Source organism: Nilaparvata lugens, chromosome 13 (assembly GCF_014356525.2).
Source record: "Nilaparvata lugens isolate BPH chromosome 13, ASM1435652v1, whole genome shotgun sequence".
Taxonomy (NCBI): Eukaryota; Metazoa; Arthropoda; class Insecta; order Hemiptera; family Delphacidae; genus Nilaparvata; species Nilaparvata lugens.
The window spans coordinates 3,770,331-3,796,639 of NC_052516.1; the positions used below are offsets into that span (position 1 = coordinate 3,770,331).

General features: G+C 35.2%; 1 protein-coding gene across 3 annotated transcripts in view; it reads right to left on the reverse strand.

Annotated features, from left to right (window-relative positions):
- The window catches only part of LOC120353973, a 258,109-nt gene that overhangs the window by 168,999 nt on the left and 62,801 nt on the right, over positions 1 to 26,309 (reverse strand). For 2 of the 3 annotated variants that reach the window (XM_039439598.1, XM_039439596.1), the window contains exon 2: positions 432 to 646. In XM_039439598.1, coding sequence (XP_039295532.1) covers positions 432 to 630 — 199 coding nt within the window. In that variant the 5' untranslated portion in view covers positions 631 to 646. The remainder of the gene's footprint in view (positions 1 to 431; positions 647 to 26,309) is intronic. The other variant, XM_039439597.1, reaches the window with a different exon arrangement.

Sequence of the window (26,309 nt, forward strand, 5' to 3'; positions counted from 1 at the left end):
AGTTTTGGGCTATGCCTGTTGTCTTCTCCCAATCACATTATATTTATTATAACTATGATCTGTAATTGCCAATGAAATAAATAAATGTTGTCTACATATCATACCAATCTTGGTTTGTGTTCTCAAATTCACAGAAAACCAAAGTTGTAAGAACGGCATAGTATAAGAGACTAACACACAACTTTCACAGCTTCACGAAAAATAACTACTAGGACTATCAGCTCGAGTTAACAGTGGAATTTGTTATGATGATATAGTTTTTTGTGTTCATTTGAATTAATATTCTCAATTTCATCGCTGGCTACCGCTGGCCTTGATTGGGCACGCAGTGTGAAAGACAAGACCAAGCTAAGAATTTAATAATTTTTTTTAAATTTAATCGCAATAAATTTAATCTTAATTAAATTATGATATAATGTTGTAGCACTCACCAATGACAAGCGTGAGTATGCCCAGCGGCATAACCAAGATGGCGACCATGAGATCGGTGATGGCAAGTGACATGAGGAAGTAGTTGGTCATGTTTTGCAGTCGGCGCTCCCATGTTATCGCCAAACATACAAGGACATTGCCAGCTGCTGTGGCGACCACCATAGCACTTGTAGCTATTAGTGCCCACCACTGCACCATATTGTCACGAGGATTCCTGCAGACAAAAAAAATACTAATATAACATCAGGAGACACAGTTAGGAAAATCTGGTGTGGCGCACTTACACAACTTTCCTTGCCGTTATGAAAATTGATCGATTGACACTAGTGTTCACGCGCATCTCCAGTCTACTATTCAAAGATCTGAGCCAGCTGGCGACAGGACAATAACGCTGGATACACACGAGATCTGCTATCTCTTCATAGTGAATTATTTAAAATAATCAACAGTTTGCAATTGAATAATCACATTTTCTCGAATTTCAAGCTTATTTAAAATTTTAGGTGAAAATGTTATTGAACATTAATTGTAGAGATTTTCATCTTCAATCTTATTAGGGTATTTAAAAATTATTTTCCACAATAGTCCGCGCCTCTACAATGAATAATCCAATATAATATCAATAATCCACGATATAGTCAACCTTCCATCCAACCAATGCTAAAATATTGAAGTGAATTTCGCTATATATAACGAGATTTCACATTATACATAATGGGATATTTATTAGCTCCACTCCCCTATTAATAATTTGAACCCTGATCGTAATATGAAAATTCACTATAGTGAGTTCCACATTATAATGGCAGTGGAGAAAGATACAGGAACAGTGTTGCCGATTCTGTGCCTTGTCACTGATTTCTATGGAGGATAGTTGATACCGATTGATATCTACCGATTAATATCTACTAATAAGATACCGGACTTAATATCTGATGTAGTATTAACTGTTCATTCTTGTTTAAAATGGTCAATCATATTTTGATCGTCAAGTGAATTATAACAAAGTAAATATTACTAGTGAACCATTTTTAGTACAGCAGATATTATTTGCTGCACGATTTATTTATCTATATATATATATAAAAGCGAAATGGCACTCACTCACTCACTCACTGACTGACTCACTCACTCCCTCGAAGAACTAAAAATCTACCGGACCAAAAATGTTCTTATTTGGTAGGTATGTTCAGTTGGCCCTTTAGAGGCGCACTAAGAAATCTTTTGGCAATATTTCAACTCTAAGGGTTGTTTTTAAGGGTTTGAAGTTCGTCTTTTAGCATGTATATTCTTCTTCTCCCAATCTCTTAATTATAATTGAAATTTCCATATCATATGTTACTATAGAACTATAATCTAGATAGAGTACCTCTTCGAAACAGTTGTTAACTGGCAACTAAATTAATAATTTTGTCAGGTTGGGTTGATTTTGTTAGGTTGGCACCAAGTTGAAGATTTAAATGCATTTATCGCGGAAAAATTGATTGGGCACTGCTACTTAAATCAGAGCTATTCCTGGGAATATTATATTACCAGCCGACAGGCTCGCTTCGCTCGCCATATCCGTTTAGCCAGCTCTCACGAGCAGACGATCTCAAGCTCTCACGATCCAGACGTTTAGTCTGGACCCCCGACTGGATCGTCCTAACATAATATGATAAAAATGCTCAAATGAAAAATGCAGGCGAGCGAAGCGAGCCTGCTTTTCTCATTCTTGGACGATCCAGTCGGGGGTCCAGGGAGCGGAGCCCCCTTGCTAGACGGATATGGAGAGCGAAGCGAGCCTGACGGCCAGTTTCTTTATGATTTGCAATCAACTCAAGAACAAAAAAACAGACTAAAATCCAAAACTTCTTTTCATCCCAATTTCATAAAATAAATTGTCCAAATAAAGGTTTTCTGCGACTTTCCAATTCTTCACTAATTTCCACATTGAAACTAAACACAAACACTTGAAACAATTAAATTGAATTTAGAAATATTAAGATCCGAATTGATAACAAAATTCTCTCTACTTGGTACTCAAAACTGTAGAATTTCTCATTTATTTTCTCTCGAATATCCCTCCAAGTAAATATTATTCAAATATTGAGTAATGAATTATAATAATTGAGATTGAATATTTTGCTTCTTCTTCTTCTGGTTCCTTCTCCTATCGGATGTTGGAAATCATCACGGCAATATTCTGCTAATCAATATTAATACTTTTATATTGTTGAAGCATAATCTGGCAAATTTGCAGAGCAGAAAGAGGATAATGCTATCTGCTTTGTCGAATGATAGACAAGGATAGCAACATCAATGTTGTTATAATTGAGATAGCATATTTTGCTAATCGATTAATACTTCTACATCGATGAAACACGATCTGGAACGTTAGAGAGCTAGCAAAGGATAGCACTATTTGCTTTGTCGAATAATAGACAAGGATAGCAACATCAATGTTAATCAAATACTGCCATTATAACGTGATCCTCACTACAGATTCCAGTCCCGCAATAATCTCGAAATTTGACATCATCAAAGACAAAACCTATTAAATTATTCCCTAATAGAAGGAATTTCAGGCTTCCTTCGACGTCCGACAATATAATGAAAATTAGTAGGAGCCGACTCTAGCGAGATTTCCACTTCAAACTGTCACCATTAGTTGAATATGATCCTTGATGTCGTTTATATGAGGAACACTGACTAGACATCCCATGAAAGTATCCCAGGAATTCTCCGGGGTCAAAATGAGATCATCAGAAATATTTTCGAGGATGACGTCAGCGAGAAAAACCACCGGGAAAACATCAAAAGCGGGAAAACTTTTATTATCACTCAGCCGAAAAACTTTGGGGACTTTTCTCTGTGGAAAGTGGAGGGGATTAGTCACAGTTGAGTGCCTTAAATGCGATAGGGCAAGGCTCTGGGAAAATGCTTGGAAAACGCTTTTCCATTTCCCAGAATTCTGGAGTTTGATTCCGGTGTCTGCTGAGTATGGTTTGAGCTATCCTCATGATATATATTACAAGACTTCTTTCAAACTAATGAAAGACACTGTGAACATAAAACTGCATCATATTTTTTGCGGTTTGAACCGTGAAAATATGGAAATTTAAGGTTTCTATTTGTTAAAAGTCTGAAAACACAGGTCAAAAATTATGTATTAACACTTTATTTCTTTTTAAATTACTAGAGGTATAGATTCCTATTTCGATGCAGGGAATTTCTTTTTAAATTACTAGATGTGAAAATAATTCGCGGTGTAGATTCCCATTTCGATTGATAACTGTTAGTGCCGGTTGCACAAAAGCTGGTTAAATTTGAACCGTGATTAATTCCCCGAGAACAAATCAAAGAAGCCGTCTTTTCTAAAAAGCCTTCTCTGATTGGCTCTCGTGAAATTAATAATGATTGAAATTCAACCGGCTTTTGTGCAACCGGGCCTTAATGATTAAAGATTCGCATGTGATCATGTTGAACGGAAACTGAGGCGAAACCTTACTCCAATACCAGAAATCTAGCCGGTTAACCATAAAGTTCCTATTTTCAAACTTCGCCTAGTACAGAATAATTCACTCTTTCATTTTGTTTTATACTCCAGTACTGCTGAATCGAAATTCATATGCATCTACAGATGAAAATTACTGAGATATTCAATTTTGATTTTCGTTCAATAATAATAATCATATACATCTGTTCCTGACTACTCAAGAAACAATCTACGTGCCGGTTGCACAAAAGCCGGTTAAATCTTAACTGTGATGTGACTAATTTCAGGAGAACCAATCAGAGAAGGCCTTTTTATAAGACGGCTTCTCTGATTGGTTCTCGTGGAATTAATCACGATTGAAATTCAACCTGCTTTTGTGCAACCGGCACTATATCTTGCTTCTTCTCGTTCTGCTTTCTAATCCTTTCTCCTCCTCATTTTGTTCCTCAGTTATCACCTCAAACGATTCCTTTTTCATCTCTTCCTTCTTCCTCACTCTACCTCAGGTCTTGCTTTCTCTCATTCTCCATTTCATTTTCCTCTCCTCATTCTTCCTCTACCTCAATACCTTCTGTAGCCTTCATCTTAGAAGTTTCCTTTCTGACCTCTTCTTACTTCTTCACTTTACCTTGTCCCTCATCCTCATTTCCTTCATCAGCCTTTCTTCTCTTCTTTTTCATCTCTTCTTCCTCCTCGTCACCATATCCCTCCACTCCTCCTCCTTTCAATCCTTTCAATTCTCTCCTCCTCACACTCAATCACTCAATACATCTACAAGGCTTCTTGACATCATTTTCTCTTCATATATATTCAAAGACACCAATACTCCCCCCACCACCCCGTCCTTCATAGGGCCATCTTTTTTGTGTGACATCTTCAAATAACGCGTCACATATCACAGATGATTCACCACGCACATATATTATTATTCGATCCTGGCTGAATTTATTAGGCTTCCCAAATGAAAACTGATCATACATCAATTTTTGTCACATATGTTTCCATTCTCCTCCTCCTCCTTCTTCATCGTCTTCGTCTTCTTTTCCTCCTCCTGTCTTCTTTTTTTCTTCTTCTTATCATTCTTCTTTTTCTGTCAATCTTCTTCTTCTTCTGCTTCTTCGAACATATTCATCTTCATACAGTGCTACTGACATATTTTATGTCTATAGTGGGTGATATATTTATATCATTTACCAGTGAAAATTTATAGCGGCTCGCAGATTTTCAGTAGATTTATCACCGTATTTCTCTTCCATAAAATTTGTCACACGCCTGTTCTTAATCGCTCTATCACCTCAATTCTATCCGTTATTTTGAACCAATATTTCACCAAAAATGTTCAATCATGATTCAGATATTACTTATCTATTAACATAGAGAGATTATAGCATGAGAAGATATCCCATGGTATACGTAGATAGTTCATCTTTCAAATTTCAAGCCGATTACTGTCAACCACTGTCTTTTATTATTGGCCCATATGAATAAAGTTGAGCATTTTCTCATACTTCTAAAATATGGAGCATTTGCTTCATTTTCTATGAATAAACGTGAGCAAAACATTTTGCTCATGCTCATCAAAAAAATAGTTTGAGCATTTGCTCAAAAGTAAAAGCTTTTGCTCAAAATTGTATGAATGAACTAGAGCATTTGCAAAACTTTTGAAGCAAATGCTTCAAAAAAGGTGAGTCTAGTCTAGAGCAGCTTATCACCTTTTGCTCATAGTAAAATGGCTCAACTAATTCGTATGAGGAAGAGGAAACTATACCAGATAATATCACAACCAATAGTGTAGAACTATAAAACTCTTATTAGATTCAACTATGATATATATCACCATTATTCCTTCAAAAGAATAATTAATACAAAAGATAGCAGTTACCTGATATAAAGATAGCCATCACAAAATAGGAAATAGGCATTTAAGAATATGAGAGTGAAGACGATTATAAGAAGGATATTGATATTATAAGAATATGCTGAAGATTATTATAGAGATGACATTTTTTCACGCTATTATTTCAAAATTCTAAACTCAACTAACCTAAAACTGTATTCATAAAAAATAGAAAACAGAGCAGACGACGCAACACAAGCGGTGCCCCCTGTTTGCATATTTAGCGCTTCCGTGAGCTATAAATACAAATTCAGGCTACAAAAGCAAATCAGCTGATGAAAAATCTTTAAAATACGTGAGCATTTGCTCCAGAGTTCAAGGTAAGAGTATAAGGTAAAGCTTATTCATATCAAAATGAGCAAATGCTTTTGCTTCTACCTTTTGCTCATGAGCAAAACCTTATGCTCAATGCTTTTGCTCATGAGCATTTGCTCTGGTTTTATTCATATGGGCCAGTGTTTTGGTTGGTTGAGAGATTGGTCGGTTTTGTGAACGGCACAGTATGAGAGACTACCAGCGTCACAAAGTTATTCCAGAAGAAGCATTGAGACTATCGGCTTGTAGTCTATCGGCTTCCACTATTGAGTTAACAGTGAAATTTGAAACATAAACGCCCTATACCATGGCCATGGGATATCTTCTTATGCTATCTTTTCTTCAAGGTATTACCTACCTACACAGGAGCTGTATTAGCTCTTATAGATTCCTATTTTACACAACATTTAGTCATTGTTCCATAACCAAACCCACGTTCTTTTCAGATCTGTTAAACATCATGATTTAGAAACTAAAAGATCCCACACAGAAGCTGTGTCAACTCCCATACATTCCCATGCTGCACAAAAGCAACTCAGAGTTACTCCACCAATCCACAGTTTCTATCCGAACTATTTCTTGTTATAGCAAATAATGATGTGTAGCTATAGAGAGTGGAATTCACTTCAATCTGTCAGTATCTCTCATAAATAACATCAACCCTTCCCAATCAACCAGCGCTGACCGAGTATCAAACTCAAGTTCAAAACCAACTTCTCAAGAAATAGGGTCAAGATTGCAAACTTTATGTGTGTTTCACTTTTTACTGTCAGCAGAAGTTCAATGGGGTGTATTGGTGTTGAATATAGGAGAGATTCTGACAGTTCACGTGATGAAGTAGGGTCAAAATTGCAAACTTTACTCTGGCAGCATTAGTTAAATGGGGGACATTGGTCTAAATATACAATTATTTCTGTCAGATTGAGATGAATCCAACAGTTGTGTCCAAGAAACAAGTCCACTCTACTTTCGGGGGAATAACATTATTGTATACTTGCAACTGTCAGTATGCCTGATATGAATGACATTGAATCTTCCCATTAAAACGATTCTGACAGATTGTAGTGAATTTCTCTGTAGCAGTTAACCATTGAAAGTTGGTCCAATCAGAAGTTGGGACCAAGAAGTCGGTTGATACAGAATGATTGTTCTTGCTTGTTTATCACTCTGTTACATGATGATTGGTGTGTATCAAGCATTGGTTGCTGTGTATCATTCATAGATAGATGTGTATCAATAATTGGTTGCTGCGTATCAATTATAATCATTTGTAACATGATGTGTATCAACCGTTGGTGATTGTGGTGTATCAATCTTTGATAGTTGTGTATCAATAATTGATTGTTACGTATCAATCATCGATGTATATTTAATTATTTATGAATCATTCATTGATGCGTATCAATTAAGCATCGATGTGTATCAGACATTCATTGATGTGTATCAACTATTGGGGATTGTGGTGTATCTATCTTTGATAGATGTGTATCAATCATTGATAATTTATTGTAAATCATTCATTCATCTGCGTATACTATGGAGAAATACAATAAACTACAAAAAATATCTCAATTACGATAATTTATTATAAAATCATGGGAAGATTATTTTCTTGGGGAATAAAATATAGTTTGATATTATCATCTATACTATAATAAAGGAAACAACTGGCTTATACACGTACGGGATAGGAAAATTATGTTTTCCTACAGTTACGTTGAAAAGTGGCCATTGCTGCACTGATTACAGAACGCAAAGAATCACTTTTCCGCTCTAGTGCGGGAAAAATTTTTTCCGCACTCCAGATTTGCAACATGGCAACGCAAAATAGTTAGTAGGTTATATGGAGCACCAGTGCAGCAAAATCAAAATTGAGGTGGTAACAGTGACTTTGGTGCACGTTATAAGAGTCTTGAAGTGGTGGACAACAGTGGATGACAGCAGTTGACAGCACTCGGCCGCCCCGCCATTCATTTACTACTACATTATTCAATTTTATTTATTAATAATAAAATTACACAGATATACATTTGATGGATTTCAGGGAATTTTACCCATAATTACCCACTTTTCATATTCAATGGTAACTGTAGGAAAAACTTAATGTGAAATACGTGCGCAAAGTTCCTCTGCTGCACTCAACAAACCATTCCGCCCGAGCCTTTCCTTCGGTGCAGCAAACTGTCACTTTGCGCACTAGTTGTACAAATAACTATTGACGCATCATCACGTCTCAACTACTCCACTGATTAACTTGAATTTTTGCATATAGACTCCTAATTAACCAGGGATGGTTATATGCCTATTTTCGATTCTTCAAGATTTCATTACGTCAAGTTTTCAGTTTGTGAAGTTTTAAAATAGACCCTTGCGGAGCAGGGTTTGCCTGCCAGCATAGCCACCTCTAATACAAGGCCCTGGCCTACGATATTGCTACGTCGCAGTGTAGGCCTAGAATCTAATAGATGATTTAGTGAAAAAGTTCAGTTGATATTTTTTCAAATCTTTCTCACCAATCATGTATTAGATTCTAGGCCTACACTGCGACGTTGCAATATCGTAGGCCGGGGTCTTGTATTAGAGGTGGCTATGCTGCTAGTTATTTAATAAGATTCAACAAGAAAATATTTTATCAGATATACCGGGGTAACTTGAATCACAGCTATCCACTTTAGAAGGTGCTGGAAATTGAAAATTGGCAACTACGTCATCCTATCATTTCAACTGACTCTATAACGTGATTCTCACTGTAGAAACGATTGCAGCCGATTGGTATTTAGACCAACCAATCAGAGACAAGATTTTCTTCTGGAATGTTCAAAAGTTTTTCGCTTGGAAACAATGACAATCGTTTTGTTAAAAACAAATTCAAGGAAGCCATTTTGTTAAAAACAAATTCAAACTGATACAGAAATGGTTTAAGTAATACCATAGAGAAACAATAGCATAAATAGATATCCCATGGTAAAGGGCGTTTATGTCGCAACTTTTACTGTTATCTCAAGCCTATAGTCCACGAAGTTCTTTCCCAAAAAGGTGTGTGACACTGGTAGTCTCTCATATTGTGCCGTTGATACACTCTCACCCCAACAAAACAGTAAAAATCTACAAAAATCGACAGTAATCGACTTGAGATAACAGTAAAAGTTGCAACATGAGTACATGTGATATGTACTCAAGCTATTGTTTCTCTATGGTAATACTCCACGTCACATGATCCTCTCTCTTCTGCACTAAACTGTAGAATAATAATTATTTTCCTCATATTTCTCTGTCTCACTCTCTCTCTTTTTATCTCCGCTGTACTTTTATTAGGGTATTAATTCTGAAAGGATCCATGGATACATTTAACAAGGACCATAGATTAACCAACACGTTATATCTGAGACTCGGGATCCAATTAAAAATATTATGCAAGAAAATGGGTGCACAATCAAATTCTTCTTCGTCGAGCCTCACTCTCATTTTGTTATCTCTTGCTATCTCCCACACCCTCTCTCTCTCTCACACACACACACACACTATATATATCCTTATCACTTCTTTTTCCTCTCATTTCGATCCTTTTCTCCTCTCTATCACTCACTCTGTCTCTCCTTTCTACCTCTCTACTCTCATCAGAGCGTACGTTTTCTTCTCCCTCTCATTCTAATCCTTTTCTCATCTTTCTCCCTCTCACTCTCTCTCTCTTCCTCTCTCACACTCTTTTGGTAGAGAGTTAGTGGGAAGGATACTTCGAATATTCTTTCCAGAGAATGGACATTGATATGTCCAAAGCTCCGCCAATTTATGTAGATGCATAACAATATTATATTTTATCTATAGTTATCACAAATTGCTTTTTTTCATATGATTTACAGCTTAATAATTATTTTCTTAGTTTATATTTTGTAAATTCATCTATAATTTTGCTGTATTGTAAGCTATTGTATATGAGTGTATGAGCCAGTATATATTGTAATCTACATAAATAAAGTACTCAATCAATCAATCATTCATTCTCTCTTTCTCTCTCTTTTGGTAGAGAGTTAGTGGGGAGGATATTTTTAACATTCTTTCCGAAGAATGGACATTGATATGTCCAAAGCTCCACCAATTTATGTAGATGCATAACAATATTATATTTTATCTATAGTTATTACAAATTGCTCTTTTTCATATCATATACAGCTCAATAATTATTTTCTTAGTTTATATTTTGTAAATTCATCTATAATTTTGCTGTATTGTAAGCTATTGTATATAAGTGTATAAGCCAGTATATATTGTAATCTACATGAATAAAGTAATCAATCATTCAATCTCTCTTTCTCTTTCACACATACACACACACACTCTCTCCTTCGTACGGCTCCACTCTCATCAGAGCTTCTCCTTTCTCTCATTCCAATCCTTTTCTCTTCTCTCTCTCACTCTCTCACACACACACTCTCTCTTTCTCTTTCACACACACTCTCTTTTTCTCTCTTTCTCTTTCACACACACACACACTCTCTCTCTCTCTCCTTTGTACAGCTCCACTTCTATCAGAGACAATGCAAAGTGAGTGTGTTCATTTTCAAATATTCTGTTCTCTTTAGTGAACTGAAATCCGGCTCACAATATCGGAGAGCTCGCAGCTCGTCCAATTACTGGCCGACAATTACAAAATGGACCCGAGCCTCACAAAAGCCTCAAACTTGGCTACTGTCACCGCCAACTCAACGTAAAACTTGGCTCAAAAATTAGGTTTTGAATGTGAAAACTGAGTATGTTTTCCCGGTCACCAGGAACTGAAAGAAAACTCAGCTGAGGGAACAATAATCCTCATATATAGTTTGTGTACTTTATGTTGACTACTGTCACCGGGTACTGAACGTAAAACTTCTCTCAAAAATTGGGTTTTGAATGTGGAAAGTATGTAGGTTTCCCGGTCACCAGGAACTGAACGAAAACTCAGCTGAGGGAACAATAATCCTCATATATAGTTTGTGTACTTTATGTTGACTACTGTCACCGGGTACTGAACGTAAAACTTCTCTCAAAAATTGGGTTTTGAATGTGGAAAGTATGTAGGTTTCCCGGTCACCAGGAACTGAACGAAAACTCAGCTGAGAGGACAATAATCCTCATACAGTTTGTGTAGTTTATGTTGTATATTGTCATCGGGTACTTAACGTACTAGTAGTTCTGTGAAAAGTAGACCTCGCGCTGAATAAGTTACATTGACCTGTTGTTATGTTTTCTCAAACATTAATAAATAATTTATCAATTTTAAATGTCTAGAAAAAAATCCTTAATAAACATAGAGCTTTCTGTCCTATCGTACCGTGACGTGTCGTCCCGGAATGTGAGTGTGAGCGCTGTTATCAGGTCTGGCTGCAACTGTCTACAACGTTGATGGAAAGATACATTTTCAAGATGTTCGATGTTTTTGAACGGGTAGTATGAATTATAGTCAACTATCTACTAATGTTGATGGAGAGATACATTTTCAAGATGTTCGATGTTTTTGAAAGGGTAGTATCATAGTCAACACTGTCTACTAACGTTGATGGAAAGATACATTTCCAAGATGTTCGATGTTTTTGAACGGGTAGTGTAAATTATAGTTAACTGTCTACTAATGTTGATGGAAAGGTACATTTTCAAGATGTTCGATGTTTTTGAAAGGGTAGTATCATAGTCAACACTGTCTACTAACGTTGATGGAAAGATACATTTCCAAGATGTTCGATGTTTTTGAACGGGTATTGTAAATTATAGTTAACTGTCTACTAATGTTGATGGAAAGATACATTTTCAAAATGTTCGATGTTTTTGATCGGGTAGTGTAAATCACTAAACAGCTGATTTATGATGAATAACTCTATAGTCTGATTTGTACTCTTATATTGGCGTATGAAGGAGGCTTCTTTTTCCTTTTATATTATCCTTGAAATGCAAAAATTTCCAAAAACCATGTATATACGTCGACGCGCAATTTAAAAAGTAACATACCTGTCAAATTTCATGAAAATTCATTACCACGTTTCGCCGTAAATGCGCATGCGCAACATGTAAACATATAAACATTTAAACATAAAATTAAGAGAAATGCCAAACCGTCGACTTCAATCTTGGACCTCACTTAGCTCGGTCAATAACTTGACTCAAAAGTTGGGTTTTGGATGTGAAAACTAAGTACGTTTCCCGGTCACCGTGAACTGAACGAATACTCTGCTGAGAGGACAATAATCCTCATACAGTTTGTATAGGCTAACTCAATGTTGGTCACTGTCACCAGGATCTGAACGTAAAACTCAGCTCAAAAATAGGGTTTTGAATGCGGAAGCTACGTACGTTTTCCCAAAACTGAACGAAAACTGAACCGAAACTGAACGAAAACACAGAGAACAATAATGCTCATACAGTTTCTGTGTACCTATGTTTAAGTCCAATAAAGGATTGGTTTCCATTATTGCTGGGAACTGAACGTAGAACTGGAGAGTGAGAAGTCGAGTGTTGATTGTGGAAAAAGAGAATAGGCCTATCTATATAGTGAGGTCCACGTTATAATGACAGTGTTTGATTAGCAATGGTATTGCTATCCTTGTCTATCATTCAACAAAGCGGATAGCGCTATCTTTTTCTCGCTCTGCTCTGTTGCCAAATTGTCTTTTAGAAATGTAAAATTAATAATTAATTGACAAAATAAGTCATTTACAGATGGAATTGAATAGAGAAGTCTTCATAGTGATTTGCAGCATTTATTTGGGATTTTCATTAAATAAATAATAATTATAAAATAAGTTTTTTTTATTATGAGAATACATTATGAAATTATTGAAAAATATAATTTCTTGCCCAATAAAATATAGTATTGGTCATTTTAAACGAGAATGAACCGTTAATATCACATCAATAAACGTGTATCAGCAACGTGAAGGCATTAACAAGACAGAGGATCGGCAACGTTGTTCTCCTATCTTTCTCCACTGCCATTATAACGTGGACCTCACTAAACACTACAACGAATATCGTAAACTGAACGAAATCGCAATAAGCTAAATGTGGTATGAGGGTTACCTCAGTTGTGCACTGAACGTAAAACTGAGTTTAGAAAAATGGTAATAATCATCATATTGTTATTCATATTGAATCAGGAGACTAAATATTTTTAAATCACAGATTTATTGAAAATCGAGATACTGGTTCCGGTTGTTACACCATCATCAATCTCTGGTGAATTTAAACTAAACTGTAGAGCAGCATTATTTATACAGACGGGCGAGCACTGTAAAGTTATTGGTAAAAGTCGTGACCTGTCAAGGTGAACGTCTGTCATTGGCCTAGACAAGCCCCTCCCCAATTAGCGGTGCATAGCTTGGCTGACGTTCACCTTGATAGGTCACGGCTTTCACAACAAAAACAGTGCTTGGTCATTTGTATGAATACTGCTGTTCTTCAATCTATGTGAAGAACCTCTAGTGAGGTCTACGTTATATCACAGTTATATCACAGGTCCACGGGGTTATATCACAGTTATATCACAGGTCCACGTTATATCACACAACACCATAATTTAAAGGTTTGTCGGTTTGGAAGTTTTCGATTTGTATATCATCAAGCTATCAAAATAAAAAAGTTTGCTCGAGAAAACCTTTTCTCCGATCATTACTTTTTGAAATATGAGCGCCTAAAGCTCAAATTTTTGGGACAGAATATTCAAAATTTGGTAAGAGATAAATCCATAAGATCCAGAGGATGAATTCTTCTGGGTATAGTTGATTCAATAGAGCAAAAATGTTCTGAAAATATTGATTTTTGAGAAAGTTATTCAATTTTACTAAAAATGACCAAAAGTAATTCAAAACATTTCTAGTCATTTTAATAACTTTATCAAAAATTGATATTTTCAGGAAATTTTTGTTTTATTCAATCATCAATAACATGAAGAATCTATCCACTAAATCTCATGGATTCATTTCTAAAGCTGCGTTTACACCAAAGTTAATAACAGAATGTTAATAACTCAATCCTTATGGATTCTATTAGGTTGAAAAATATCTTATCATACACATGATGAACATATGTGTTTGTCAAGTTCCGTTCAATCTAATAGAATCTATGAGGAGTTATTAACATTTTTTGTGTAGTTGAGAAGTTGATATTGTGGTAATTATTCATATTGAATGAAAAAGACTAAGAAATAGTCAAAAACCACTGATTTCAGTGTCAATTAATTCAATTGTCAAAAAATCAGTGATTTTTTGACAATTTCTTAATCTTTTTCATTCAATTATTAACATTTTGTTAATAACTTTGGTGTAAACCCAGCTTTACCGAATTTGAAATGTTCTGTCCCAAATATTTGAACTTTAGGCGTTCATATTATCTCAAAAAGTAATGAATAGAAAAGTATGTTTTTCCGAGAAAACTTTTTTATTTTGATAGCTTGATGATATACAAATAGGGATGTCAATCCCGGGATCCCGGGATCCCGAATCCCGGGATCCCGGTCCATTTTTGATACCTAACAATCCCGGGATTTTTTCAGCGTCAATCCCGGTATTTTCGGGATTGTAAACCTGAAATTGTGAATCATATTTTTCCAAAAAACAATTCAATATTGAATTCATTTACGGTGATGAATATAAGTTTTTATAACTAATTTATTGTTCTAAGTGTTTGACTAATCCATTCTACAGGCACAGCCTACAGTTTCATATACATAATATTGATTGTATACTGTACTCTTTATTGGCTTAATAGAATTCGCATTATCAGTTCGCATAATTGGCAGAATGGTTGTTATGTCTCTAAACTTGTTTACACAGCACCACAATTACCAGTCTAGACGGTGCAATATTTGCAATAGTGCTGATGGCATTTCCTCGAAATGCATTCCGAACTTTGAAAAGACTTCAGAAATCAGAAATAAAAAAGCACTAAACGATTCACTCTCTGTCCAATTATTCCTCTCCTCTTCTCTTTCTCTATTATAAATAGAATATCTAGTTCAAGTAAAATATTTTAGTTTGCTCTTTGAAATTTCATTTAGTAGTGTAGTGGCAGCTTTCGCGTTGTTTGGTCGGTATGGCGTTATGATCTTACAAAAAGTATTCTATTTTATTATTAATATTATTAATTCACTTTACAGTATTTGACGTAATTAAAGTGTGAGCTCTATCCCGTCCTTATGTAGGATAGAAATGCTCTTGTTCTACATAAAAAAGACTCTGATGAGTTATCTTGCTTTCCTCAGTTCTCACTATCATTTAGGATACAGCAAATTTAAGGTAGGACATCAAATAAAAAAGTTACTCCTAATCTTGAAAACATTTATAGAAATAGAATGTTCAATTTTAATATTATTCCCAAGTATTTTTTTTTTCATTTTAATGATAGCCTCTCCCTCTTTAATCGGCCCTTTTTCATCTACACACACTGTTACTGAACATGTAATTGAGGAGGAACAATTGGTAAAAAATGAATTAAACTGATTTTCGCCAATCCCGGGATCAGTCCCGGGATCCCGGGATTGATATTGGATAATCCCGAAATACCCGGGATTGGAAATCAGTCCCGGGATTGACATCCCTATATACAAATCGAAAAACTATGAAAAATATAACCAGTAGAAATTTTATTTTTAGCCCTTGCACAGCTTAGTCTTGTAGTTCTTCAATTCACAAAATTTCAGTTCTCAAGTATTTTGACAAAGTAGATTTTCAAATTTAGATGCTTCAAAACTCCTCACAACTCATATAGTCTGTGTAGAATTTCAATAGAATTGAGCCTTATCTCTTCAACCGTACCTTGTTCTAAACTTCTCTCAGTATATTGCTGGAATAGAATTTCTCTATAATTTCCCTCGGTATATTGCTACCTCTATCAGAGATAGAACTTCTATCATAGAAAGACCTTCTATCAGAATTATGTTTCATCTGTTCCCATCCTATTTTCATGTACAAGTTCCGTGAAACTGTAAAATCTAACAGTTATGTATCCTCCCACTGGACAAGCTTATAACTATTACATTGTAAAGTGTACCCGCATTAATATCCACATGTATCATATAGGCCTACTAAACATCCCACGTTTGTCTGATACGGTAGATGAGATCTATAATGACTAACTTATGTCGTATTGTTCTAATTGTCTATTGTTTCAGCGTCGAGATCCACATTGAACAATGGCCCATATGAATAAAACCAGAGCAAATGCTCATGAGCAAGAGCATGGAGCATAAGGTTTCGCTCATGAGCAAAAGGTAGAAGCAAAAGCATTTGCTCATTTTTAAATGAATAAGCTTTACCTTAAGCTCCTGAACTCTGGAGCAAATGCTTACGTATTTTAAAGATTCTTCATCAGCTGATTCGCTTTTGTAGCCTTACTTTGTTTTTATAGCTCACGGAAGCGCTAAATATGCAAGTAGGGGGCACCGCTCGTTTTTGCGTCGTCTGCTCTGTTTTCTATTTATCAATAGAGTTTTAGATTAGTTGAGTTGAGAATTTTGAAATAATAGTGTGAAAAAATGTCATCTCTATAATAATCTTCAGCATATTCTTATAATATCAATAGCCTTCTTATAATCGTCTACACTCTCATCTTCTTAAATGCCTATTTCCTATTTTGTGATGGCTATCTTTATAACAGGTATCTTTCGTATTTATTCTTTTGTAGGGATAATAGTGAATCTGAAAAGAGTTTTATAGTTCTCTACTATTGGTTGTGATCGTATCTGGTATAGTTTACTCTTCCTCATACGAATTAGTTGAGCCATTTTACTATGAGCAGAAGGTGATAAGCTGCTCTAGACTAGACTCACCTTTTTTGAAGCATTTGCTTCAAAAGTTGAGCGAATGCTATAGTTTATTCATACAATCTTGAGCAAAAGCTTCTACTTTTGAGAAAATGCTCAAACTATTTTTTTGATGAGCATGAGCAAAAGGTTTTGCTCACGTTTATTCATAGAAAATGATGCAAATGCTCCATATTTTAGAAGTTTAAGCAAATGCTCAACTTTATTCATATCGCCCATTGAATCAAACATATTATACCTATGTGAGGACTACGTTATAATGGCAGTGGATGAGTATAGAGGGACAGCGTTGCCGATTCTCTGCCTTGTACTGCCTTCTATAGAGGATAGATGACCCCGGAATATCTGATGTAATATTAACTGTTCATTCTTGTTAAAAATTGATCATTCATATTTTCATTGGTCGGTATGGACGTTAGCTGACATCGGTAAACAGAGATGATAGGAGACTGCAAATAGCATATTTTAGGATCGGTCGAAGAATAACAAAGAAGTTAATTTCTTTGTACTGCATGCATGACCACTTGTCACCATTTAAACATCAATATTTAATTTTCAATTCCAATTATTGTATTTTAGATGAAGCTTTGAAACTCGGTACGGAAATCCAGCTGATTCTACAATGTTTTTTGGATGATCTTGTTTGTTCATAGTCATACATGCAGTACGAAAATAATCAATTTCTCTGTTATTCTTTGACCAATCCTAATGAATAATATATCCTTAGAATCTTGATAAAATTTGCTAACTTTTTTGTCTCTTGTATATTCTTGTAAAGTGAACGTTTTTCGTGAAATTTGCAATCAAAAATTTAAAATAGTCGTTTGAAAATTTGAAAATTTACATTGAATTCTATCTTTTAAAGTAGAATACAATAATTATCATTATATCATGAATATTCATGCCAAATTTCAGATTAATACAACATTTCGTTCTTGATATAAGAATTCCTAAGTGAAAAAACAAAATGGCAGCTATAAGGATAAACGCTGAGTTTTGGACACTTCTAATACGACAGTCTCCTATCATCCTGGAACAATACCCTAAAATGCTCGACACAAATTCAGAAACAGTCTGTATTATGTAATATCAACTCTTCAGTCTCGTTGAAAATGATCAATTCTATTATATTTTTCAAGAATAAAATATTATACAATGATTCAATAATAAATGTTCATCATTGGGATCACATATTTGTCAATCAATAATATTCCTCCATTGTTGTAGAACGATCTGGCATAGTTGCAAAGCTGGAAAATGATTGCGCTATCTGCTTTGCCGGATGATAGACAAAGATAGCAAAACCATGTTACTTTTTGTGTAGTTGAGGAGAGTTGATATTGTGGTAATTATTCATATTGAATGAAAAAGACTAAGAAATTGTCAAAAAACCACTGATTTATTGATAATTAGAAAGACCGGTTTCGGTTATTACACCATTGTCAATCTCTAATGTGTAATAACCGAAACCGGTCTTTCTAATTATCAATAAATCAGTGGTTTTTTGACAATTTCTTAGTCTTTTTCATTCAAAACCATATTAGTCAAGTACTGCCATTATAACGTGGACCTCACCATAATATTGACTAACTCCAGTTGTATTTATTTATTTATTTATTTATTTATTCAAGGTGATACACATACTATAATTAGGAAAGAAAAAACAGGCAATTGCCCAAAACTTCTTCAGTTCCTGGATTTTCACATATTAAAAATAGTCCAAACAATTAGGTTAAGTTCAAATTTTGATTTCTGCCAAAGTTTCCGCACCATCCGAGGAAGATAACACAGATATAAAATTGATTTTGAATTTCACAATGTTGATATAAAGCCGAAAAACATAATCAATCCTAAATTCAATTAAATTAATTGAAATAAATTAAAAAATTTGAAGACAAAAATTAGACACTCACTTTCAGCTACTTTTATATTGTTAAACTTTACTTAACTTTGAAATAGTTAATTAATTAAATAATTAACTAATAAATAATTAAATAATTAAATATTAAATAATAGTTAAATAATTACTTAACTTAAATTTTACTTTTGGTATTGTTATATTTATCCATTGTTTTAGCGACGAGATCTATTTCAAACAATGAATCAAACATATATAGCTACATCGATGTATAGCTATGTTGATATGATACAATCCCATAGATAGTTATATTTTAGAAGGGATTGTATCATATCATACAATCCCTTCTATAATAATAATAATCTATGTAGCCTACCTCACTTATAATGTTGAATTACATCTGCGACTAGTAAAATTCACTTCAAACTGTCGGCCATTGTTTGAATGAAGCATTAAAGCATTGAAGCATTGAATTCTGATATTTTGAAATAGGTTGTAGTGAGTTCAACATTATAATGGCAGTGTTTGTTTAGCAATGTTATTGAAATCCTTGTCTATCATTCAACAAAGCGGATAGCGCTATCTCTTTCTTGCTTTGCTCTGTTGTTAGATCGTTTTTTAACAATGTAGAATTAATAATTAACTAACAAAAGCAACATAAGAGGCTTACATAACCTAGCCAATATTCAAGTGATAGACGTCTTACATCTGCATCTGTTCCTTTCTCAACACTTTGAGTTGAGTTTTCAAGCCTATCGAAGGGTGAATTTTGTGTGAATCTATGAGAGCTAAACAGCTTTTCCAATTTTATTTTTATAGAATATCATGGTAAACAAAAGATTAATAGTTATTTGCATATCTAGAGTGAAAAGAACTGTTTTTTCTCCCTGAGGGAAAAGTTTGAAGACCGAGGCTAAGCCGAGAACAACAATTTCCCTGAGAGAGAAGAAACATTTTTTACTCGTGATGTATACAACATTTTTCCTCCACCTACATTTTTATAAAAACTGCAAATAAAATAATTTTCAAAAACTTACGTGACTTAGTGGTGTTACAACATATTGTAAAAATTAAACAGCTGTCTTGTAATCACACAGTTCACCGCCGACAGCGCTATCTGTCGGCAAAAGTTGTAACAACAATGGCCGCCGACTCTACGACAACGATGACGTTCCCGTTTCAAATTTGATTAGTTGATGAGGGATATTTTTTGTTGGTTGGTATTTTGAATAACATAGAATATGAAAAAATATATATTTATACATTTTTATAGTATACAGATATACAAGTTTGTAATAATTTCAGCATGAAACATATATTTCATATATTGATCAAATGTCTGGTTGATGTATTGAATTTAGTTGGTTTAATGACTACTCTATATGCTTCCTCATCCGAGCTTAGGCCTCCAACCTATTTCAAATGTAAGTTTTTAAAATAGAGATGCTTCCCATGTTATTTGAAAAGAGTTACTTTTACGCTCTAGGGAGTTTTTCTGTTTTTTCCTACCGAGAGCGAAAAAGTGACACTTTAGTATTATGTTTCAGGTAGTAAAGTAGGCTCTTTGGACAGTAGATGGTGGAAATAGTTATTTGTGCAACTATTGCGCAAAGTGACAGTTTGCTGCACCGAAAGAAACGTTTACGCCCGAGCCGTAGGCGAGGGCGGAATTGTTTCTTGAGTGCAGCAAACGAACTTTGCGCATGTATTTCACATTAAATTTTTCCTACAGTTATCATTGAATATGAGAAGTGGTTGATGATGGGTAAAAATATGATGGCTGAAGTCCATCAAATGTTTGTCTGTATAGATTAATAACAACTTTAATTTATTTTAAACTTGATAATCCAATTGAAAATTAATAATCGATAATTCATTCAAATTAAATTTAAATTAATCCAATTAATTTGAAAAAGTGAATAAATCTTAATTTCTAAAAATTCAACCGGCTGCTGTGCAACCGGGCCTTAGTATTAAGAGTGCACAAAGTAATACTTTGCGCACTAGTGCGGAAAAGTGATTCTTTGCAGCCTGCAATCAGTGCACAAATGGTCACTTTTCAGGGTATCTGTAGGAAAAGGACATTTTCAACATGTATAGAGTAACGTTATGTGCAACAAACAATTGTATTAGAGTCCACACAGCTTCTGTATGGGACCTTCCATTTGTTTCAGTGCTTTACAAATTGTTCCTTCTCGATTATCTGGGGAACAAGAACTTTCTATACTAAAATTTAATTTATATTCTCAGCATTTCTTACGGAAAACTTCAATGCTTCGCATTTAACCCATGCTGAAAGTAGGAGTGAATATCAGTGGATAGTAAGAGAGCAATTCGCCGACATTACTTTTGGAGCATGCAAGTTCTGGATCATCAACTTGCACTGATATTGCTCTCCTGTGAATTGTGAAATGTTACAGAAGAGAAAGATAGGGGAAGATTAGATTATACTAGCCGTCAGGCTCACTTCGCTCGCCATATCAGTCTAGCCAGGGGGCTCTGCCCCCTGGACCCCCGACTAGATCGTCCAAGAATGAGTTCAGCAGGCTCGCTTCGCTCGCCTGCATTTTTCATTTGAGCATTTTTATCATATGTTACGACGATCCAGTCGGGGTCCAGACTAAACGTCTGGATCGTGAGAGCTGGCTAAACGGATATCGGGGGTCCAGACTAAACGATATGGCGAGCGAAGTGAGCCTGACGGCTAGTAATATAATATTCCCAGGATTGAAGTAGCAGTGCCCAATCAATTTTCCCGCGATAAATGCATTTAAATCTTCAACTTGGTGCCAACCTAACAAAGTCAACTCAACTTAATGCCAACCTGACAAAATTATTAATTTAGTTGCCAGTTAACAACTGTTTGGAAGAGGTACTCTATCTAGATTATAGTTCGTTCTATAGTAACATATGATATGGAAATTTCAATTATAATTAAGAGATTGGGAGAAGAAGAATATACATGCTAAAAGACGAACTTTAAACCCTTAAAAACAACCCTTAGAGTTAAAATATTGCCAAAAGATTTCTTAGTACGCCTTTAAAGGGCCAACTGAACAAACCTACCAAATTTGAACGTTTTTGGTCCGGTAGATTTCTAGTTATGCGAGTGAGTGAGTGAGTGAGTGAGTGAGTGAGTCAGTCAGTCAATGAGTGCCATTTCGCTTTTATATATATAGATAAGATTAGATATGATTTTTCTATTTATGTATGTTACAATATTTACTGGCTTATACACTAATTTACATTGAATGACGGTAATGCTAAATATTCAACGAATTTCACAAAGTATAAATAATTAATCAAAGAAAGTACATCTCTTATACAGAGAGAGACAGAGAAATTGATTGAGTACTTTATTTATGTAGATTACAATATATACTGGCTTATACACTTATATACAAGAGCTTACAATACAGCAAAATTATAGATGAATTTACATAATATAGACTATGAAAATAATTATTGAACTTTATATGATATGAAAAAGCAATTTGTAATATAATAACTATAGATAATAATTATATTGTTATGCATCTACATAAATTGGCGGAGCTTTGGACATATCAATGTCCATTCTTCGGAAAGAATATTAAAAAAATCCTCCCCACTAACTCTCTACCAAAACGAAAGGGTGAGAGAGAGACAATGATGCGGAAGAAAGGGAGGAAAGAGTAGACGGAGACCATTGTAGAACAGGTATAACAGTGAAGAGTTGAACAAAAAGAAAAAAAAGAAGGCAGGAGAAGAAGAAGAAGAAGAAGAAGAAGAAGAAGAGAAGAAGAAGAAGAAGAAGAAGAAGAAGAAGAAGAAAAAGAAAAAGAAGAAGAAGAAAAAGAAGAAGAAGAAGAAGAAGAAGAAGAAGAAGAAGAAGAAGAAGAAGGAGAAGAATGAGTAGAAGAAGAAGAAGTAGAACAGATAATAAGAACAGATACATTCTTTTTGAAAGACATTGTTCGATATTGTTCAATACAGTATGAATAGCAAGCCTATAGTGTGTCTATCTTGAAAGCAAATTCGTCTATGGACCAATTCAGCCATGAAGTGGTTTGTGGGGTGTGGTGGGGGGAAATTTATACAAGTCAACTAGTGAACCTGAAATTGTAGGAGTGTGAGGGGTAAATTGAGGTTCCCCTGAGATGACTTCAGTACAACAATGGGGAAAAGCTGTGTGGCATAATATGGGTTGTATAGTAGTACTAGAGTCTCTATTGAGAGTGTTTCATATACAGTCTCATCTTCATCAGATAGTAGATACATTAGTTCCATCAATATTAGCGTTAGTATTACCATAGAGAAACAATATCATAAGTAGATATCCCATGGTATAGGGCGTTTATGTCGCAACTTTTACTGTTATCTCAAGCCTATAATCCACGTAGTTCTTTCCTGTGAAGCTTTATGACGCTGGTAGTCTCTCATATTCTTAGAATATGAAATTTGGACTGTTGTATAAATTAGAATTGGAACCGTTTTGGGCTTATAAGCCTGTGGTACTTTTCTGTAAGTGTGTAATTCTGAATGATTAAATAAATAAAATAAATAAATATTGTGCCGTTCATAGAATCTTACCCGGTCAAAACAGTAAAAAAAGACAGTAATCGGCTTGAGATAACAGTAATAAAAAATCTGGTGCTGCGCACTCACACAACTTTCCTCGCCGTTATGAAAATTGATCACCTGATGCTAGTGTTCCCGCGCATCTCAAGTCTACTATTCAAAGATTTGAGCCAGCTGGTGACAGGGCAATAACGCTGGAGACACACGAGATCTGCTATCTCTTCATAGTGAATCATTTAATAGAATCCAACAGTTTGCAATAATTGGATAATCACATTTTCTCGAGTTTACAGCTTATTTTCAATTTTAGGTGAAAATGTTACTGGACATTAATTGTAGAGATTTTCATGCTCAATCTTCTCCACTCAAAATTGTTTGTTTGAATTGAGTCGTTCTCGAGAAAATCGCGAAAAACCCTGTTTTTGACAACATTTCCGCCATTTTAGCCGCCATCTTGAATTACATTTGATCGAAAATGTTCGTGTCGGATCCTTAAAGTGTAAGGACCTTAAGTTCCAAATTTCAAGTCATCCCGTTAATTGGGAGATGAGATATCGTGTACACAGACGCACATACACTCATACACACACACACACACACACACACACACCACACACACACACACACACACACACACACACACACCTTTTTTCCAAAACCTTTTTTTGGACTCAGGGGACCTTGAAACGTATAGAAATATAGAAATTGGGGTACCTTAATTTTTTTCGGAAAGCAATACTTTCGTTACCTATGGTAATAGGGCAAGGAAAGTAAAAATAGACAATAATCGACAGTAATCGGCTTAAGATAACAGTGAAATTTGCGACATAAACGCCCTATACCACGGGATATCTACTCATGCTATTGTTTCTCTTTGGTATCAGTGTACAAACACACTGAAAGCGGAGCGTAGCGTGGCGTGGCGTGGCGTGGCGTGGCGTGGCGTGGCGTGGCGTGGCGTTGCGTGGCGTGGCGTGGCGTGGTCAAGAGGGTTCATGATACACACAGGAAGCGTCTGAGCGTCAAGCGCCAAGGGCCTAGAAAATGGCCCAAAATTGCCCAACTTTTACGGATATTACTTTGTGAGAATAATTACTCAAAGTATTGGATATTAGCTAAGCCTGCTAGGACAGAGTGGGTTAATGAAATTGACTTAGATCGTCGACTATTTGATGAATATCACCATCTGTTTCAAGGTAGACGCACACTGATCGTCATCGGACGGACGACACACATCGATTTCAGCTATTTCACCCAAAGTTTCAGCTGTTTTGAATTATTTAGGTTTTTTCATTTTGTCAAGGAAAACCTTTCCAATTATACTAGTAGTTCTGTGAACAGTAGACCTCACGCAGTATTCTCATCCACAAGTACCTGATTGAAACTATAGACCTTATTATGGAAATACAGCAATAGACTGGCTTCTCCACACTTCTGAGTAATCACTTGTCAGCTGATTTATGATGAATAATTCTATAGACTGATTTTCACTCTAATATTGAAGTATGAAGGAGGCTCCTTTTCCTTTTCATATTATCCTTGGAATGCAAAATTTCCAAAAATCGTGTATATACGTCGACGCGCAATTAAAAAAGGAACATACCTGTCAAATTTCATGAGAATCTATTACCGCGTTTCGCCGTAAATGCGCAACATATAAATATATAAACATTTGAACATTAAGAGAAATGTCAAACCGTCGACTTGAATCTTAGACCTCACTTCGCTCGGTCAATAAATGAGAAAATGAAGATTACCATAAAAACTGCTACTGAGTCCCGTTTCGGAAAACCAACCAAATCTAACTCCAGCTGGTTAAAGTCTAGAACTTAGCTAAATCCCGAGCTCGGAAGCCGGCCCTATGATATTTCAATATCATTGAACTACATTGAGTGATTTTTACTTTCCTTGCCCGATATCTCATATCCCAATCAACGGAATGACTTGAAATTTGAAACTTGAGGTCCTTACAATATAAGGATCCGACACGAACAATTTCGATGAAATGCAATTCAAGATGGCGGCTAATTAGAGAGAGGAACAGTTTTGGGTTTATCCTGTTGATTCTCTCCCAATCATTAATTTGATGTTGTGATTAAGGAATGTAATAAATGTAATGTAAAATAAAATGGCGCAAATGTTGTCAAAAACAGGGTTTTTCGCGGTTTTCTCGAAATTGGCTCTAACGATTTTGATTAATTTTATATCTAGAATAGTAATTGATAAACTCTATCAACTGCCACAAGTCCCATATCTGTAAAAATTTCAAGACCTCCGCCACATCTATGCAAAGTTTGATTTCAGATTTCCAATAATCAGGCTTCAGATATAATATAAACAGAAAATTTCAAGTGGAAAAGATTCAGCATGAAAATCTCTACAATTAATGTCCAGTAAAATTTTCACCTAAAATTGAAAATAAGTTCAAAGTTCGAGAAAATAAGATTATTCAATTTGCAAACTGTTGACAAGTGTTGATTCTATTAAATCATTCACTATGAAGAGATAGCAGACTTCATGTGTCTGCAGCCTTATTGACCTGTCACCAGCTGGCTTAGATCTTTGAATAGTAGACTTGAGATGCGCGGGAACACTAGCGTCAGGTGATAAATTTTCATAACGGCAAGGGAAGTTGTGTGAGTGCGCCACACCAGATTTTTCCTTTTATATTATCCATGAAATGCAAAATTTCCAAAAACCTTGTATATACATCGACGCGCAATTTGAAAAGGAACATACCTGTCAAATTTCATGAAAATCTATTACCGCGTTTCGCCGTAAATGCGCAACATATAATCATTTAAACATCAAGAGAAATGCCAAACCGTCGACTTGAATCTTAGACCTCACTCCGCTCGGTCAAAAAATGAATTCGATTTCAAATTATGCAACTACTGTTTCTTCCAAAACCATCATAAACTCAACACCTTTCTCCCTAAACCTTTCACAACCACATAGTCTCCTACCAGATGTGCATAATTAT